The sequence below is a fragment of the Pseudophryne corroboree genome, chromosome 4, assembly GCF_028390025.1.
Source record: "Pseudophryne corroboree isolate aPseCor3 chromosome 4, aPseCor3.hap2, whole genome shotgun sequence".
Taxonomy (NCBI): Eukaryota; Metazoa; Chordata; class Amphibia; order Anura; family Myobatrachidae; genus Pseudophryne; species Pseudophryne corroboree.
In genome coordinates, this window is record NC_086447.1 from 924654128 (window position 1) to 924673131 (window position 19004).

At 49.4% G+C, this 19004-nt stretch overlaps 1 protein-coding gene across 1 annotated transcript in view; it reads left to right on the forward strand.

Annotated features, from left to right (window-relative positions):
* Positions 1 to 5817: 5817 nt before the first annotated feature.
* HHIPL2 (HHIP like 2) overlaps positions 5818 to 19004 on the forward strand; it is a 218598-nt gene continuing 205411 nt past the window's right edge. Inside the window, exons 1-2 of the mRNA XM_063919427.1 lie at positions 5818 to 6228; positions 13501 to 13927. Coding sequence (XP_063775497.1) covers positions 5818 to 6228; positions 13501 to 13927 — 838 coding nt within the window. The remainder of the gene's footprint in view (positions 6229 to 13500; positions 13928 to 19004) is intronic.

The window sequence follows — 19004 nt, forward strand, 5'->3', positions numbered from 1 at the left end:
CTCTTTATCAACCAGTCTATATTAGCAGCAGACACAGTACAGTGCGGTAGTTCACGGCTGTGGCTACCTCTGTGTCGGCACTCGGCAGCCCGTCCATAATTGTATATACCACCTAACCGTGGTTTTTTTTTCTTTCTTTATACATACATACTAGTTACGAGTATACTATCTCTTTATCAACCAGTCTATATATTAGCAGCAGACACAGTACAGTGCGGTAGTTCACGGCTGTGGCTACCTCTGTGTCGGCACTCGGCAGCCCGTCCATAATTGTATATACCACCTAACCGTGGTTTTTTTTTCTTTCTTTATACATACATACTAGTTACGAGTATACTATCTCTTTATCAACCAGTCTATATATTAGCAGCAGACACAGTACAGTGCGGTAGTTCACGGCTGTGGCTACCTCTGTGTCGGCACTCGGCAGCCCGTCCATAATTGTATATACCACCTAACCGTGGTTTTTTTTTCTTTCTTTATACATACATACTAGTTACGAGTATACTATCTCTTTATCAACCAGTCTATATATTAGCAGCAGACACAGTACAGTGCGGTAGTTCACGGCTGTGGCTACCTCTGTGTCGGCACTCGGCAGGCAGTCCGTCCATAATTGTATACCACCTAACCGTGGTTTTTTTTTCTTTCTTCTTTATACATACATAGTTACATAGACATCTCTTTATCAACCAGTCTATATTAGCAGCAGACACAGTACAGTACGGTAGTTCACGGCTGTGGCTACCTCTGTGTCTGCACTCGGCAGGCAGTCCATAATTGTATACTAGTATCCATCTCCATTGTTTACCTGAGGTGCCTTTTAGTTGTGCCTATTAAAATATGGAGAACAAAAATGTTGAGGTTCCAAAATTAGGGAAAGATCAAGATCCACTTCCACCTCGTGCTGAAGCTGCTGCCACTAGTCATGGCCGAGACGATGAAATGCCAGCAACGTCGTCTGCCAAGGCCGATGCCCAATGTCATAGTACAGAGCATGTCAAATCCAAAACACCAAATATCAGAAAAAAAAGGACTCCAAAACCTAAAATAAAATTGTCGGAGGAGAAGCGTAAACTTGCCAATATGCCATTTACGACACGGAGTGGCAAGGAACGGCTGAGGCCCTGGCCTATGTTCATGGCTAGTGGTTCAGCTTCACATGAGGATGGAAGCACTCAGCCTCTCGCTAGAAAAATGAAAAGACTCAAGCTGGCAAAAGCAGCACAGCAAAGAACTGTGCATTCTTCGAAATCCCAAATCCACAAGGAGAGTCCAATTGTGTCGGTTGCGATGCCTGACCTTCCCAACACTGGACGTGAAGAGCATGCGCCTTCCACCATTTGCACGCCCCCTGCAAGTGCTGGAAGGAGCACCCGCAGTCCAGTTCCTGATAGTCAGATTGAAGATGTCAGTGTTGAAGTACACCAGGATGAGGAGGATATGGGTGTTGCTGGCGCTGGGGAGGAAATTGACCAGGAGGATTCTGATGGTGAGGTGGTTTGTTTAAGTCAGGCACCCGGGGAGACACCTGTTGTCCGTGGGAGGAATATGGCCGTTGACATGCCAGGTGAAAATACCAAAAAAATCAGCTCTTCGGTGTGGAGGTATTTCACCAGAAATGCGGACAACAGGTGTCAAGCCGTGTGTTCCCTTTGTCAAGCTGTAATAAGTAGGGGTAAGGACGTTAACCACCTCGGAACATCCTCCCTTATACGTCACCTGCAGCGCATTCATAATAAGTCAGTGACAAGTTCAAAAACTTTGGGTGACAGCGGAAGCAGTCCACTGACCAGTAAATCCCTTCCTCTTGTAACCAAGCTCACGCAAACCACCCCACCAACTCCCTCAGTGTCAATTTCCTCCTTCCCCAGGAATGCCAATAGTCCTGCAGGCCATGTCACTGGCAATTCTGACGAGTCCTCTCCTGCCTGGGATTCCTCCGATGCATCCTTGCGTGTAACGCCTACTGCTGCTGGCGCTGCTGTTGTTGCCGCTGGGAGTCGATGGTCATCCCAGAGGGGAAGTCGTAAGCCCACTTGTACTACTTCCAGTAAGCAATTGACTGTTCAACAGTCCTTTGCGAGGAAGATGAAATATCACAGCAGTCATCCTACTGCAAAGCGGATAACTGAGGCCTTGGCATCCTGGGTGGTGAGAAACGTGGTTCCGGTATCCATCATTACTGCAGAGCCAACTAGAGACTTGTTGGAGGTACTGTGTCCCCGGTACCAAATACCATCTAGGTTCCATTTCTCTAGGCAGGCGATACCGAAAATGTACACAGACCTCAGAAAAAGAGTCACCAGTGTCCTAAAAAATGCAGCTGTACCCAATGTCCACTTAACCACGGACATGTGGACAAGTGGAGCAGGGCAGGGTCAGGACTATATGACTGTGACAGCCCACTGGGTAGATGTATGGACTCCCGCCGCAAGAACAGCAGCGGCGGCACCAGTAGCAGCATCTCGCAAACGCCAACTCTTTCCTAGGCAGGCTACGCTTTGTATCACCGCTTTCCAGAATACGCACACAGCTGAAAACCTCTTACGGCAACTGAGGAAGATCATCGCGGAATGGCTTACCCCAATTGGACTCTCCTGTGGATTTGTGGCATCGGACAACGCCAGCAATATTGTGTGTGCATTAAATATGGGCAAATTCCAGCACGTCCCATGTTTTGCACATACCTTGAATTTGGTGGTGCAGAATTTTTTAAAAAACGACAGGGGCGTGCAAGAGATGCTGTCGGTGGCCAGAAGAATTGCGGGACACTTTCGGCGTACAGGCACCACGTACAGAAGACTGGAGCACCACCAAAAACTACTGAACCTGCCCTGCCATCATCTGAAGCAAGAAGTGGTAACGAGGTGGAATTCAACCCTCTATATGCTTCAGAGGTTGGAGGAGCAGCAAAAGGCCATTCAAGCCTATACAATTGAGCACGATATAGTAGGTGGAATGCACCTGTCTCAAGCGCAGTGGAGAATGATTTCAACGTTGTGCAAGGTTCTGATGCCCTTTGAACTTGCCACACGTGAAGTCAGTTCAGACACTGCCAGCCTGAGTCAGGTCATTCCCCTCATCAGGCTTTTGCAGAAGAAGTTGGAGACATTGAAGGAGGAGCTAACACGGAGCGATTCCGCTAGGCATGTGGGACTTGTGGATGGAGCCCTTAATTCGCTTAACAAGGATTCACGGGTGGTCAATCTGTTGAAATCAGAGCACTACATTTTGGCCACCGTGCTCGATCCTAGATTTAAAGCCTACCTTGGATCTCTCTTTCCGGCAGACACAAGTCTGCTGGGGTTGAAAGACCTGCTGGTGACAAAATTGTCAAGTCAAGCGGAACGCGACCTGTCAACATCTCCTCCTTCACATTCTCCCGCAACTGGGGGTGCGAGGAAAAGGCTCAGAATTCCGAGCCCACCCGCTGGCGGTGATGCAGGGCAGTCTGGAGCGACTGCTGATGCTGACATCTGGTCCGGACTGAAGGACCTGACAACGATTACGGACATGTCGTCTACTGTCACTGCATATGATTCTCTCAACATTGATAGAATGGTGGAGGATTATATGAGTGACCGCATCCAAGTAGGCACGTCACACAGTCCGTACTTATACTGGCAGGAAAAAGAGGCAATTTGGAGGCCCTTGCACAAACTGGCTTTATTCTACCTAAGTTGCCCTCCCACAAGTGTGTACTCCGAAAGAGTGTTTAGTGCCGCCGCTCACCTTGTCAGCAATCGGCGTACGAGGTTACATCCAGAAAATGTGGAGAAGATGATGTTCATTAAAATGAATTATAATCAATTCCTCCGCGGAGACATTGACCAGCAGCAATTGCCTCCACAAAGTACACAGGGAGCTGAGATGGTGGATTCCAGTGGGGACGAATTGATAATCTGTGAGGAGGGGGATGTACACGGTGATATATCGGAGGGTGATGATGAGGTGGACATCTTGCCTCTGTAGAGCCAGTTTGTGCAAGGAGAGATTAATTGCTTCTTTTTTGGGGGGGGTCCAAACCAACCCGTCATATCAGTCACAGTCGTGTGGCAGACCCTGTCACTGAAATGATGGGTTGGTTAAAGTGTGCATGTCCTGTTTTGTTTATACAACATAAGGGTGGGTGGGAGGGCCCAAGGACAATTCCATCTTGCACCTCTTTTTTCTTTTCTTTTTCTTTGCATCATGTGCTGATTGGGGAGGGTTTTTTGGAAGGGACATCCTGCGTGACACTGCAGTGCCACTCCTAAATGGGCCCGGTGTTTGTGTCGGCCACTAGGGTCGCTAATCTTACTCACACAGTCAGCTACCTCATTGCGCCTCTTTTTTTCTTTGCGTCATGTGCTGTTTGGGGAGGGTTTTTTGGAAGGGACATCCTGCGTGACACTGCAGTGCCACTCCTAGATGGGCCCGGTGTTTGTGTCGGCCACTAGGGTCGCTAATCTTACTCACACAGCTACCTCATTGCGCCTCTTTTTTTCTTTGCGTCATGTGCTGTTTGGGGAGGGTTTTTTGGAAGGGACATCCTGCGTGACACTGCAGTGCCACTCCTAGATGGGCCCGGTGTTTGTGTCGGCCACTAGGGTCGCTAATCTTACTCACACAGCTACCTCATTGCGCCTCTTTTTTTCTTTGCGTCATGTGCTGTTTGGGGAGGGTTTTTTGGAAGGGCCATCCTGCGTGACACTGCAGTGCCACTCCTAGATGGGCCCGGTGTTTGTGTCGGCCACTAGGGTCGCTAATCTTACTCACACAGCTACCTCATTGCGCCTCTTTTTTTCTTTGCGTCATGTGCTGTTTGGGGAGGTTTTTTTGGAAGGGACATCCTGCGTGACACTGCAGTGCCACTCCTAGATGGGCCCGGTGTTTGTGTCGGCCACTAGGGTCGCTTATCTTACTCACACAGCGACCTCGGTGCAAATTTTAGGACTAAAAATAATATTGTGAGGTGTGAGGTATTCAGAATAGACTGAAAATGAGTGTAAATTATGGTTTTTGAGGTTAATAATACTTTGGGATCAAAATGACCCCCAAATTCTATGATTTAAGCTGTTTTTTAGTGTTTTTTGAAAAAAACACCCGAATCCAAAACACACCCGAATCCGACAAAAAAAATTCGGTGAGGTTTTGCCAAAACGCGTTCGAACCCAAAACACGGCCGCGGAACCGAACCCAAAACCAAAACACAAAACCCGAAAAATTTCAGGCGCTCATCTCTAATATTTACGTCTGTTTCCTGTGAATTATCTATTCCTGTGTGCAGTGAGAAATAAACCATCACTTTGGTTTCATCGGCTCTGTGTCTGAGTGATTAGAAGAACCCCGTATTCTCACATTTGGCGGCAGCGGTGGGATCATTCAGACACCAACCAACGACCACAGGAAGCGTGAAGGCCCAGCAGAGAACAGAGGATCAGGCCATATGTAATGCAAGAGGAACTACAGTGAGGTGGTAGCAAGTGAGCAGGTGTCAGTTCTGTGCAAGATAAAATGATCCTAAGGAAAGAAAATGAACGCCTCAAGTCTCCCAGGGCAGTGGAGCTCGTGGATGGAGGTGTGTCGGTGTATCGGCAGGCTGGTAAGCCGGATCTGTTATTGAGTGCTATAAAGATGCAGTACATTTGGGAGTACTGGAATGAAGCTAGGCGGATGATCAGTGGCTGGAGAGTATCCAGCATACAGGACAAGTTGTGTTACCTGGGGGATGCATTCCTGCACTGTAAAAGTGAGGCAGCCTCATGGAATCTGCTGGGGGAGCCAGAGTTTGCAGAATTCACAGAGGAAGTGATTGCTACAGTGACCCAAATGATGCAGAGAAGTCAATATTCTGAGGCTGAAGGGCAAGTCCAGAATCAATTATCTTCTGGGTTAGAGCCAGAGGAAATATCCAAAATGGGGCCGCTGCACCCCGGGCAGATGACTGAGGGGTCCGCATTGCAAGTGCCTGTTACCAAGGGAGAAGAGTCATTGTCAGCGGGGCCCATAACCACATTGGAAGAAATGAGCATGGAGGAGCTGATAGCAGAATGCCAGCTGCGAGGCATCCCTTTCCAATTCTGCACTCGCAGGGAAATCCTCCAGCTTATTCTCCAGGATCAGCGGGATCCAACAAAAGCGTTCACCGATTACCGGACGTGGATCCTTCATCTCAGCCCAGGGATGAGTGTGTGGGAACAGCTGGAGTGTCTGGAGGAGTGCTTCATTGTGGCAGAGGAAGAGGCAATGGATCAGGGGCTCCTGGATACCCCAGCATGGCGAGACCAGTGTTGCAGGGTGGATGCAGAAAGGCACCGTCTGCAACAGCTTCTCCCACACCCAAGGGAAGCAGTTGCCCGGTGTACTATGCTGGGAGAGACTAGTGCTGAAGTGAAGAAGGCTATGCCCACAATACAGACATCCCAGGAGGAGCTGCGCTACACCTTCCCTTTTGCTGAGGTGGAAGATGTAGACCTTGTAACCAGCTGCCAGGTAATCAATGAAGACTGTGCCCAAGAGATCACCATGGATGGGGGAGTATTGTTCCACTCCCCGACTACAAACATACCAGTCACGGATGGCCTCTTGCTCCAGGATGCCCAGCTTATTCAGCCCCATTTATTTCACTGAGGAAGGCTGATGAGAAAATGCCATGTGTGATAGCCCACCTGTATTGGGTATGCAAGATCTGCAGTCACTGTGTATAGTACATCACCCTTACCTTGCCCCGGCTGGTCATGGGTTCAGGCACAGTTACCAGAGGGTCCCATGAAGAATCAGGTCTTTAACTACAAGTACATTGTGGGTGTGGACTACAGGTGTCGGTGCAGCGCATAAAGAATTGGGCGCCAGGCCATCTCAGATAAACAGCATAAAGTTTATTTAAACATCAAACAGGGAGATTGCAGGGATAACTTGTGAACACTCCGCCAGCACAAAGCATAAGTTACAGTGGATCACACATCAGGGCACCTCCTCCAGCGCATCGCTTAGTCGCAGCGGCATATTCATGGCAAACAGCATTACGTACCAGGGCATTCTGTGACCAGTAGTGCTACACATCAGGTGACCGTCTCTCTCTCTCTTACTTAGCGAGGATTCTTTTCCTTGGGGGCGCTTACTCACGCCGCGTGGCTTTCCGACCACTTCACCCAGATACCTCTCAAGATACTTTTCCATGGGGGCGCTTACTCACGCCGCGTGGCTTCCGACCACTTCACCCAGATACCTCTTGAGACTCACACCATTAGCACACTTTTCTCCTGGCATCACCCTTTCACTGGATTCTGCATACTGCTGCTCTTACACTGCGATGTCTCCCTCTGTCATCAAGTGCTTTGCTGTGGCTGGCATCACTCCCCACCTAAACATGTGGGGAGCCCTCACTGGGGCTACATCTTTCTGGCTAAATTCACCTCACTGTCTGCTCACTCTCCTCACTGACTGTCCTCTCCCCAGGCTGCTGCAGGGCAACCTTTTTATAACCCTGCATTCCCAGGTACACATTCTATCTGGGATTTCCCGCTCTGTGCTTCCCGCTCTCAGTTTCCCGCTCTGAGTCTGCAAATGAGTGAGTCATGCCCTTTGCATTTTGCAGACTAATCTGTATAGCTATGAGCTGTGCTGTTAACTCCTTCTGTGCTGCAAGCCGTAGGCTGCTGGCACAGTGCTATGCAACTCCAGCAAACATTTTACTTTTATTAAAGTCATGCTGGCACCTGTAGTGCCACAGTTGATTTGGGCTGCAGTTTCAGGGTATCACACATGTGTATACCCAGCTACCCTAACTCCACAAGAAGATTATGAAGGATTATTCCATTTTCTCTGACGTCCTAGTGGATGCTGGGAACTCCGTAAGGACCATGGGGAATAGCAGGCTCCAAAGGAGACTGGGCACTCTAAGAAAGAATTAGAACTACCTGGTGTGCACTGGCTCCTCCCTCTATGCCCCTCCTCCAGACCTCAGTTAGAATCTGTGCCCGGCTCGAGCTGGATGCACACTAGGGGCTCTCCTGAGCTTCTAGAAAAGAAAGTATATTTAGGTTTTTTATTTTCAGTGAGATCTGCTGGCAACAGACTCACTGCTACGAGGGACTTAGGGGAGAGAAGCGAACCTACCTGCTTGCAGCTAGCTTGAGCTTCTAGGCTACTGGACACCATTAGCTCCAGAGGGATCGAACACAGGCCCAGCCTCGGTCGTCCGGTCCCGGAGCCGCGCCGCCGTCCCCCTTGCAGAGCCAGAAGCAAGAAGAACGTCCAGGAAATCGGCGGCTGAAGACTCCGGTCTTCATTAAGGTAGCGCACAGCACTGCAGATGTGCGCCATTGCTCCCCTTGCACACCTCACACTCCGGTCACTGATGGGTGCAGGGCGCTGGGGGGGGCGCCCTGGGCTGCAATAAGATTACCTTACATTGGCAAAAATACACATAATATAGTCATTAAGACTATATATGTGTAAAATCCCCTGCCATATATCCATAAAAAAGCGGGAGAAGTCCGCCGTGAAGGGGGCGGAGCTATCTCCCTCAGCACACTGGCGCCATTTCCTCTCACAGCTCCGCTGGAAGGACGCTCCCCAGGCTCTCCCCTGCAGTTTCCAGGCTCAATAGGGTAAAAAAGAGAGGGGGGGCACTAAATTTAGGCGCAAATAATATATATATAGCTGCTATAGGGTAAAATCACTCATTATAGTGTACATCGCTGTGATTTATAGCGCTGTGGTGTGTGCTGGCATACTCTCTCTCTGTCTCCCCAAAGGACTTTGTGGGGTCCTGTCCTCAGTCAGAGCATTCCCTGTGTGTGTGCGGAATGTCGGTACGCCTGTGTCGACATGTTTGATGAGGAGGCTTATGTGGAGGCGGAGCAGGTGCCGATAAATGTGATGTCACCCCCTGCGGGGTCGACACCTGAGTGGATGGATATGTGGAAGGAATTACGTGACAGTGTCAACTCCTTACATAAGAGGTTTGATGACATAGCAGATGTGGGACAGCCGGCTTCTCAGTCCGTGCCTGCCCAGGCGTCTCAAAAGCCATCAGGGGCTCAAAAACGCCCGCTACCTCAGATGGAAGACACATATGTTGACACGGATACTGACTCCAGTGTCGACGACGATGAGACTAGTGTACATTCCAATAGGGCCATCCGTTACATGATTACGGCAATGAAAAATGTGTTGCACATTACTGACATTAACCCTGGTACCACAAAAAAGGGTATTATGTTTGGGGAGAAAAAGCAACCTGTGGGTTTTCCCCCTTCTGAAGAGTTAAATGAAGTGTGTGATGAAGCGTGGGTTTCCCCCGATAAGAAACTGGTAATTTCCAAAAAGTTACTAAGGGCGTACCCTTTCCCGCCAGAGGATAGGATACGTTGGGAGACATCCCCTAGGGTGGATAAAGTGCTCACACGCTTGTCAAAGAAGGTGGCACTACCGTCTCCGGATACGGCCGCCCTAAAGGAGCCTGCGGATAGAAAGCAGGAGGCTATCCTGAAGTCTGTATATACACACTCAGGTATTATACTGAGACCGGCTATTGCTTCAGCATGGATGTGCAGTGCTGCAGCTGCGTGGTCAGATTCCCTGTCTGATAACATTGATACCCTTGACAGGGACACTATATTGCTAACTGTAGAGCATATTAAAGACGTAGTCTTATACATGAGAGATGCACAGAGGGATATTTGCCAACTGGCATCTAGAATAAATGCAATGTCCATTTCTGCCAGGAGAGTATTATGGACTCGGCAGTGGACAGGTGATGCGGATTCTAAAAGGCACATGGAGGTTTTGCCTTACAAGGGTGAGGAATTGTTTGGGGATGGTCTCTCGGACCTCGTTTCCACAGCGACGGCTGGGAAGTCGACATTTTTACCCCATGTTCCCTCACCGCCAAAGAAAGCACCGTATTATCAGGTACAGTCCTTTCGGCCCCAGAAAGGCAAGCGGGTTAGAGGCGCGTCCTTTCTGCCCAGAGGCAGAGGTAGGGGGAAAAAGCTGCACCAAACAGCAAGTTCCCAGGAACAAAAGTCCTCTCCCGCTTCCTCTAAGTCCACCGCATGACGCTGGGGCTCCACAGGTGGAGCCAGGTGCGGTGGGGGCCCATCTCCGGAACTTCAGCGACCAGTGGGTTCGCTCACGGGTGGATCCCTGGATTCTACAAGTGGTATCTCAGGGGTACAAGCTGGAATTCGAGACGTCTCCCCCTCGCCGTTTCCTCAAATCAGCCTTGCCAACTACTCCCCCAGACAGGGAGGCGGTGCTGGAGGCGATTCACAAGCTGTACTCCCAGCAGGTGATAACCAAAGTACCCCTCCTTCAACAGGGACGGGGTTACTATTCCACAATGTTTGTGGTACCGAAACCGGACGGTTCGGTGAGACCCATTTTAAATTTGAAATCCTTGAACACTTATATAAGAAGGTTCAAGTTCAAAATGGAATCGCTCAGGGCGGTTATTGCAAGCCTGGACGAAGGGGATTACATGGTTTCACTGGACATCAAGGATGCTTACCTGCATGTCCCCATTTACCCTCCTCACCAGGAGTACCTCAGATTTGTGGTACAGGACTGTCATTACCAATTCCAGACGTTGCCGTTTGGTCTGTCCACGGCACCGAGGGTATTTACCAAGGTAATGGCCAAAATGATGATACTCCTTCGAAAAAAGGGAGTTATAATTATCCCGTACTTGGACGATCTCCTTATAAAGGCGAGGTCCAGGGAACAGTTGTTGATCGGAGTAGCACTAGCTCGGGAAGTGCTACAACAGCACGGCTGGATCCTGAATATTCCAAAGTCGCAGCTGGTTCCTACAACGCGTCTACTGTTCCTGGGGATGGTTCTGGACACAGAACAGAAAAAGGTGTTTCTCCCGGAGGAGAAGGCCAAGGAATTGTCATCTCTAGTCAGAGACCTCCTAAAGCCAAAACAGGTGTCGGTGCACCACTGCACGCGAGTCCTGGGAAAGATGGTAGCTTCTTACGAAGCAATTCCATTCGGAAGGTTCCATGCAAGGATCTTTCAGTGGGATCTGTTGGACAAGTGGTCCGGATCGCATCTTCAGATGCATCGGCTGATAACCCTGTCTCCAAGGACCAGGGTGTCGCTGTTGTGGTGGCTGCAGAGTGCTCATCTTCTAGAGGGCCGCAGATTCGGCATACAGGACTGGGTCCTGGTGACCACGGATGCCAGCCTTCGAGGTTGGGGGGCAGTCACACAGGGAAGAAACTTCCAAGGACTATGGACGAGTCAAGAGACTTCCCTACACATAAATATTCTGGAACTAAGGGCCATTTACAATGCCCTAAGTCAGGCAAGACCCCTGCTTCAACACCAGCCGGTGCTGATCCAGTCAGACAACATCACGGCGGTCGCCCATGTAAACCGTCAGGGCGGCACAAGAAGCAGGATGGCGATGGCAGAAGCCACAAGGATTCTCCGATGGGCGGAAAATCATGTGTTAGCACTGTCAGCAGTGTTCATTCCGGGAGTGGACAACTGGGAAGCAGACTTCCTCAGCAGGCACGACCTCCACCCGGGAGAGTGGGGACTTCATCCAGAAGTCTTCCAAATGATTGTACACCGTTGGGAAAGGCCACAGGTGGACATGATGGCGTCCCGCCTCAACAAAAAGCTAAAAAGATATTGCGCCAGGTCAAGGGACCCTCAGGCGATAGCTGTGGACGCTCTAGTGACACTGTGGGTGTACCAGTCGGTTTATGTGTTCCCTCCTCTGCCTCTCATACCCAAGGTACTGAGAATAATAAGAAGGAGAGGAGTAAGAACTATACGTGTGGTTCCGGATTGGCCAAGAAGAGCTTGGTACCCGGAACTTCAAGAAATTATCTCAGAGGACCCATGGCCTCTGCCGCTCAGACAGGACCTGCTGCAGCAGGGGCCCTGTCTGTTCCAAGACTTACCGCGGCTGCGTTTGACGGCATGGCGGTTGAACACCGGATCCTAAAAGAAAAGGGCATTCCGGAGGAAGTCATTCCTACGCTGATTAAAGCTAGGAAAGATGTGACCGTACGACATTATCACCGCATATGGCGAAAATATGTTGCTTGGTGTGAGGCCAGGAAGGCCCCAACGGAGGAATTTCAGCTCGGTCGATTTCTGCACTTCCTACAGTCAGGAGTGACTATGGGCCTAAAATTGGGTTCCATTAAGGTCCAGATCTCGGCTCTGTCGATTTTCTTCCAAAAAGAACTGGCTTCACTGCCTGAAGTTCAGACTTTTGTTAAAGGAGTGCTGCATATTCAGCCCCCTTTTGTGCCTCCAGTGGCACCGTGGGATCTCAACGTGGTGTTGGATTTCCTAAAGTCGCATTGGTTTGAGCCACTTAAAACCGTGGAGCTAAAATACCTCACGTGGAAAGTGGTCATGCTGTTGGCCTTGGCGTCGGCCAGGCGTGTATCAGAATTGGCGGCTTTGTCTTGTAAAAGCCCTTATCTGATTTTTCATATGGATAGGGCGGAATTGAGGACTCGTTCCCAATTCCTCCCTAAGGTGGTTTCAGCTTTTCATGTGAACCAACCTATTGTGGTACCTGCGGCTACTCGGGACTTGGAGGATTCCAAGTTACTGGACGTAGTCAGGGTCCTGAAAATATATGTTTCCAGGACGGCTGGAGTCAGGAAAACTGACTCGCTATTTATCCTGTATGCACCCAACAAGCTGGGTGCTCCTGCTTCGAAGCAGACTATTGCTCGCTGGATCTGTAGCACGATTCAACTTGCACATTCTGCGGCTGGACTGCCGCATCCTAAATCTGTAAAAGCCCATTCCACGAGGAAAGTGGGCTCTTCTTGGGCGGCTGCAGGAGGGGTCTCGGCTTTACAACTTTGCCGAGCTGCTACTTGGTCGGGTTCAAACACATTTGCAAAATTCTACAAGTTTGATACCCTGGCTGAGGTGGACCTTGAGTTTGCTCATTCGGTGCTGCAGAGTCATCCGCACTCTCCCGCCCGTTTGGGAGCTTTGGTATAATCCCCATGGTCCTTACGGAATTCCCAGCATCCACTAGGACGTCAGAGAAAATAAGAATTTACTCACCGGTAATTCTATTTCTCGTAGTCCGTAGTGGATGCTGGGCGCCCATCCCAAGTGCGGATTGTCTGCAATACTTGTATATAGTTATTGCCTAACTAACGGGTTATTGTTATGAGCCATCTGTTCGTGAGGCTCAGTTTTTGTTCATACTGTTAACTGGATATAGTATCACGAGTTGTACGGTGTGATTGGTGTGGCTGGTATGAGTCTTACCTGGGATTCCAAATCCCTTCCTTATTGTGTCAGCTCTTCCGGGCACAGTTTCCTTAACTGAGGTCTGGAGGAGGGGCATAGAGGGAGGAGCCAGTGCACACCAGGTAGTCCTAATTCTTTCTTAGAGTGCCCAGTCTCCTTCGGAGCCCGCTATTCCCCATGGTCCTTACGGAGTTCCCAGCATCCACTACGGACTACGAGAAATAGAATTACCGGTGAGTAAATTCTTATTTTAACAATTTGGAGAATGAGGAGCTGCAATCTGAATACTGGTACGTACCCTGTGATTCAAAAGTGACATTGGTAGCAGAGACTGTTACCATAATATCAGAGCAGGAACTAGAAAAGGATGTGTTGCACCACCGTAATACCTGTGAAAGTGTTGTGGACTATAACTATGTGCCGAGGGATGTGCCTGCCTTAAGCCAGGCCCAAGCAACTAAAGATCAAGTGGAGGTTGGAAGATGCCGCTTGTTATCTTGTCTCCTTCACCTGGGTGAAGGCACAGTGCAACCCGCTCCCCTTCCATCTGCAGAGCAAGAGAAAGTTGTGGAGATAATTGTGGAAGCTTCAGTTGTTAAAACCCTGACTGGTACCCCACCAGCTACCCAGCGCACAGGACTGGCGGGGGAGGAGGTTATCCAGGAGGAGGAGTGCGCAGAAGGAGCTGCAGGTGAGATACTGGCTTTTGAGGGGGGAGCGCTGGCACATCACCAGCCTGTGCTGGTGACTCCCCTGCAGCCACCAGCTGAATTGTTTCTGATGAAGGGTCCATCCTCAGCACTGGGTATTGAGACCACGTGCTGTACGGAAATTTGCCAGCCTTCTAGTTGGGGTTTGAGGAAGGTAGGACTGGACAGAGCTGCGGAAGTGCTGGGGGCAGAACCCCAACATTGGTCTGTCTTTAGGCAGCTGTTCCTTGTGCAAGGGGGGGAGGTGGAAGGTACTCCCTGCCCCGTTGTGCCAGAGGCACAGGTATTAGTACACCCAATAGGTGGGCCGGGTGTAAAAGTTTGCAATGTTGTGGAGTGGGGATACCCAACATCTGAATTGCTAAATCCCCTGCTGGTGAAAATGAATGTGTCATATTGTAATATTGTCCTTGCTGGTTGTCTAACACTACTGCCTCTTACCATATGGGTCTGGTGTGACATCACCCTGTGGGACTCAGGTGGTACACACATGCATGATGTTCTCTCCCCTGCACCCACCGCTCCTGGGTGGTAATGTTTCCTTAACACTTCGGAGCGAGGAACAAAAAGTAGAGGAAGGAATGTGGGGATATAGGGTGGGGCTAATACTGTATTTGTGGTGTTTCAATCTTTATAGCGTTTAATGTACTTTTTATTCCTTCTGTTTCCATGTCTCTCTGGCTTGTGTCACTATTACCCCATGTGTGTGTTCATCCATTAGCCTATATATTCTGTACTATAATCTTACCCAGGTAAATACAGGTGGGCTGTGACCTGGCACCTAGTGCTGTCATGTATGTTATTGTAGGAGGATGCCAGGCTGGTATGAGGTTATTACAGGTTATCATTGCTATGCCTATTGAGTCCATCTATTATCCTTATATGGTCACACAGGAAATACATTTGAGGACCAGGTAATGTCTCTTTGAAGCTTCTCCTCCAAGAGGGGCCAATCAGGACTTAAACCAATTTCCCTGTCATTGTTCCTTCTGTTTACTGTCTTCTGTTCCATCCTGGTCTCTCACAGACAACTTCGGAGCCTGACCCAGCATGTGGTCAGCAGGAGAAGGCCAGCTGTGGGAGGGAGTAGGGAAATACCTGAGGTGGGATACCACCAATCTGGAACCTGCGTCTCCTCCCCAGGTGAGCGCGGCATGATGGACATTTGGGAGGTTTTAAAAGAGGTTGCGCAGGTCAGCTCCTCATGTTAGTCGCAGGACTCTGGCTAAGGGGTGATTCTCTGCCAGGGTACCTTGTGGAACGCATCAACAGTGCTGTGTGGACTTATATGTACTTACTACTGCATGGACTAATCTGCTATCACTGCTGTGTAGGCTCAGTGATAGTTCTGCTGTGTGGACCTGTTTATCTGGAACTTCTGTGTGGAATTGCTGTGGACCTAAATCCTCTACTGGGACTTACTATCTGGACTGCTACCTGTATACTGTTTCTGGGCTATATTTACTATTTACGTCTGTTTCCTGTGAATTATGTATTCCTGTGTGCAGTTAGAAATAAACCATCATTTTGGTTTCATCGGCTCTGTGTCTGAGTGATTAGAAGAACCCCGTATCCTCACATGGGGCATGGACAAACTCGGGAGGTATGCCATGCCTCATCCCCCTCCAAAAAAAGAGAGGTAAAATAATACAGGGTATGTGCAGCACTGCTCAGGGACCTGGGTAAGCAGCATCCGCTCACCCCTCTTGTCACTCCTGATTAATCTACTTTGGCTACCGTATGGGTGTGGGGGCAACTAGTGACTAGGGGGCTCCACTGCAGGCAAATGTTTCCTTGTATGGACTTAGGTGATGTTACATGGTGAATGCAGACATGGTGCAGTAGCCAGACTGTGGTCTTCCTGTCTCTCATCTCGGTCCCCCTGCCGCTAATTTCTCTATTACCCCAATCTATTTTACAGCTTTTACATATAACACATGCCCCACATCAATAAAAACCCTTAGAGGTAATCTTCATTGTCCCTTTCGGACCTGTCAGAGGACTTTTAACCAACATACTTTTTAAATCCTCAGCTCTACGATACACAAACATCGGTCTTTCTGTTACATATTTTTTTCACATAGTAGGCGGAATGTGCTAAAAGTCCAAAATGCAATAAAAATCCTGAAAATCCCATTTTTGGGGTTTTTACTTAATTATTTCTACTCTACCAAGATCTGGAATGTCATCCTTCCGGAGCTTGGGTGGCTTTACCCAATAGAAGCCTATGAGCTACTCTTCACGTTTCCATCTGAGAGGTATCCAATTGGATCACTCCTCCCAGCATCCCTTGCAGTTGCTGCATCACTCTGTTAATGGCTCCCAGGTCCTAAAGCCAGAAGTCCTTCTATTGCTCTCATCGGGAGGGCTGCCCTCTGTAAATTTCCTGGTATCTAAGTGTCAATAATATAACTGAGTATCCAGAGGTAGAGGAAGAAGTAAGATCACCAGCTAAATAAAGCAATGTTTTTATTGAAGTACACTGAGCAGCATTTAGATATGTGGAGTTACGACTGTCGACGCACCAGAGTAGCTATGGAAGGAAGGAATACATAAGCTTGGTATACCTGAGCTGTGCTTCGAGGTCCAGGCGATCCCAGAACCACATCTGTTATCAGTTATCATCCAACTGGTGCCTGAGGGCTGGATGAGGCTCTCCAAGGATTTTTGTGTCCTGCACTTATCCTGACAAACTCCATAACCTCTATTATATGACATCACTACTCATCCCGAAACCATGTAACTGTATAATAGGACAACACATGTTTCCGTGTTATGGCACAATCAGCTGATGAACCTGGAAAACTGCGTTTCTATGGGCCACGTAGCTGTTGCAATTGAAGACGTCTGTCTCCTACTTAAGACTCCATATTCCACCCCCTGTTGTGTGTCTCATAACCCTGTGACTGAGAGCTATCATCTCTGGGAACCTGTTATTACAGTTCCTGGAAGATGCATCGGGGAGGGAGGGGGAAGGAGTCCCTGCTTTGTGGACTGCATGGAGAGCATGGGCAGTCATTGTGGGAGATGGACTAAAGCCGGGTACACACTAGATGACATTTGAAACTAATGTACCGATAAACACCATTCGTTGCATCAAATGCTTAAAGTCGTCCAGTGCGTACCCAGAGGTGTAGCTAGGTGCCATGGTGCCCAGAGAAAGGGTATGTTCCAGCCCCCCCCCCCCCTGTACGCAATTGGGCCAGTTCTAGACATTGTGGAGCTCAGGGCAAAAGGTCCTTTGGGTGCTCCATGTATAAAATAGGGACAGTGCGCGATGAAGGTGCACATCAAAAAATATAGGGGGGTGGCCACAGAATATTACCAATTCAGATTACACCGCACAGTATTGTCCATTATTCACATTACACCACACAGTAGTACCCCTTTTATACGCTACGCCACACAGTAGAGCCGCTTATACACGTTACACCAAGGTAGAGCCCCTTATACACGCTACACCACAATAGAGCCCCTTAAACACGTTACACCACAGTAGAGACCCTTATACACGTTACACCACATTAGACCCATTTATATACGTTACACCACAGTAGAGCACCTTAAACACGTTACACCACAGTAGAGCCCCTTATACACGTTACACCACATTAGAACCATTTATACACGTTACACCACAGTAGAGCGCCTTAAACACGTTACACCACAGTAGAGCCCCTTATACACGTTACACCACATTAGAACCATTTATACATGTTACACCACAGTAGAGCGCCTTATACACGCTACACCACAGTAGAGCCCCTTATACACGTTACACCACATTAGAACCATTAATACACGTTACACCACAGTAGAGCGCCTTATAAACGTTACACCACAGTAGAGCGCCTTATACACGTTACACCACAGTAGAACCATTTATACATGTTACACCACAGTAGAGCCCCTTATACACGTTACACCACAGTAGAGCCATTTAAACAAATTCTGCAACAATAGAGCCCCTTATACATGTTACTCTGCAGCTTCTAATGCAGAGAGAGGTGCTGCAGCTGGGGCAGAGAGAGGTGCTGCAGCATCAATGTAGAGAGAAGTGCTGTAGCAGCCAGGGCAGAGAGGGGTGCTGCAGCAGCCGGGGCAGAGAAAGGTGCTACAGGCGCAGGGACAGAGAGAGATGTGGCAGCAGCAGCAGGGACAGACAGAGGTGCTGCAGCAGCCAGAGCAGAAAGAGGTGCTGCAGCATCAGGGGCAGAGAGTGGTGTAGCAGGTCAGAAGTAACCCTGCTGTTCAGCTGCAAGCAGAGAGACATATAAAGAGTGCAGTAGAGCTCAGGCATGTGCTGGCTGTCAGTGTCTCCTGCTGTCGCCTCTGGCCTGCCCTGTTCCCCACCTAGTCTCCGAGTCAGTGCGCGTCCCACTGCTTCTCCTCCTCCTGCTCTGCAGCTGTATGTACAGCGGCACGCGTTATAGCGGGTACAGGGAGGGGTGGTGATCAGGCGGCGGTGCACCCTAACTTTTCCAGCGCCTGGAGCTCGAGCTCCACCGGAGCCACCCTCACTACACCTCTGTGTGAACCCACTATTTCTTTTTCATCCACTAGGGGTCACTGGAGTACTCTTGAGATATGGACGGCTTCCGTAGGAAACAGGGCACTGAATATTTAAATTTAGAACACTCCACCCCTCCATATCCCCGAGTACCTCAGTGTTTTTTCTGTGCTCGAAGTAGCAACAGGTCTGTGGCTGGGTCCACAATTCTTTTGAATATTTAATTTTTTAGAGAATATTTTTTCTTTTTTCATACACATCCCTTTCCCCCTTCCAAAAGGCTGGGTCAGGGATAGTGCAAGCTGCTACTAGCAGCTGTGGCGTGTCGGTCCTCACTGAATGAGCACCCTCACAGCCATACAGATCCTGCAGACAGGCTGGCCGGCGCTTGCAGAGAAGCCCCGTCGGAGCCTCAACAGCAGCAGGAGTCACGGTATGTTGAACGGGGCGGTCAGCTCCCACTGCCGCCCCGCTGTGTGGGGGACATTGTTTGTACGCTGACGCTGGGATCCCTCTACAGACGCCTGCCCGCCGCCGCTGCTCCGGCC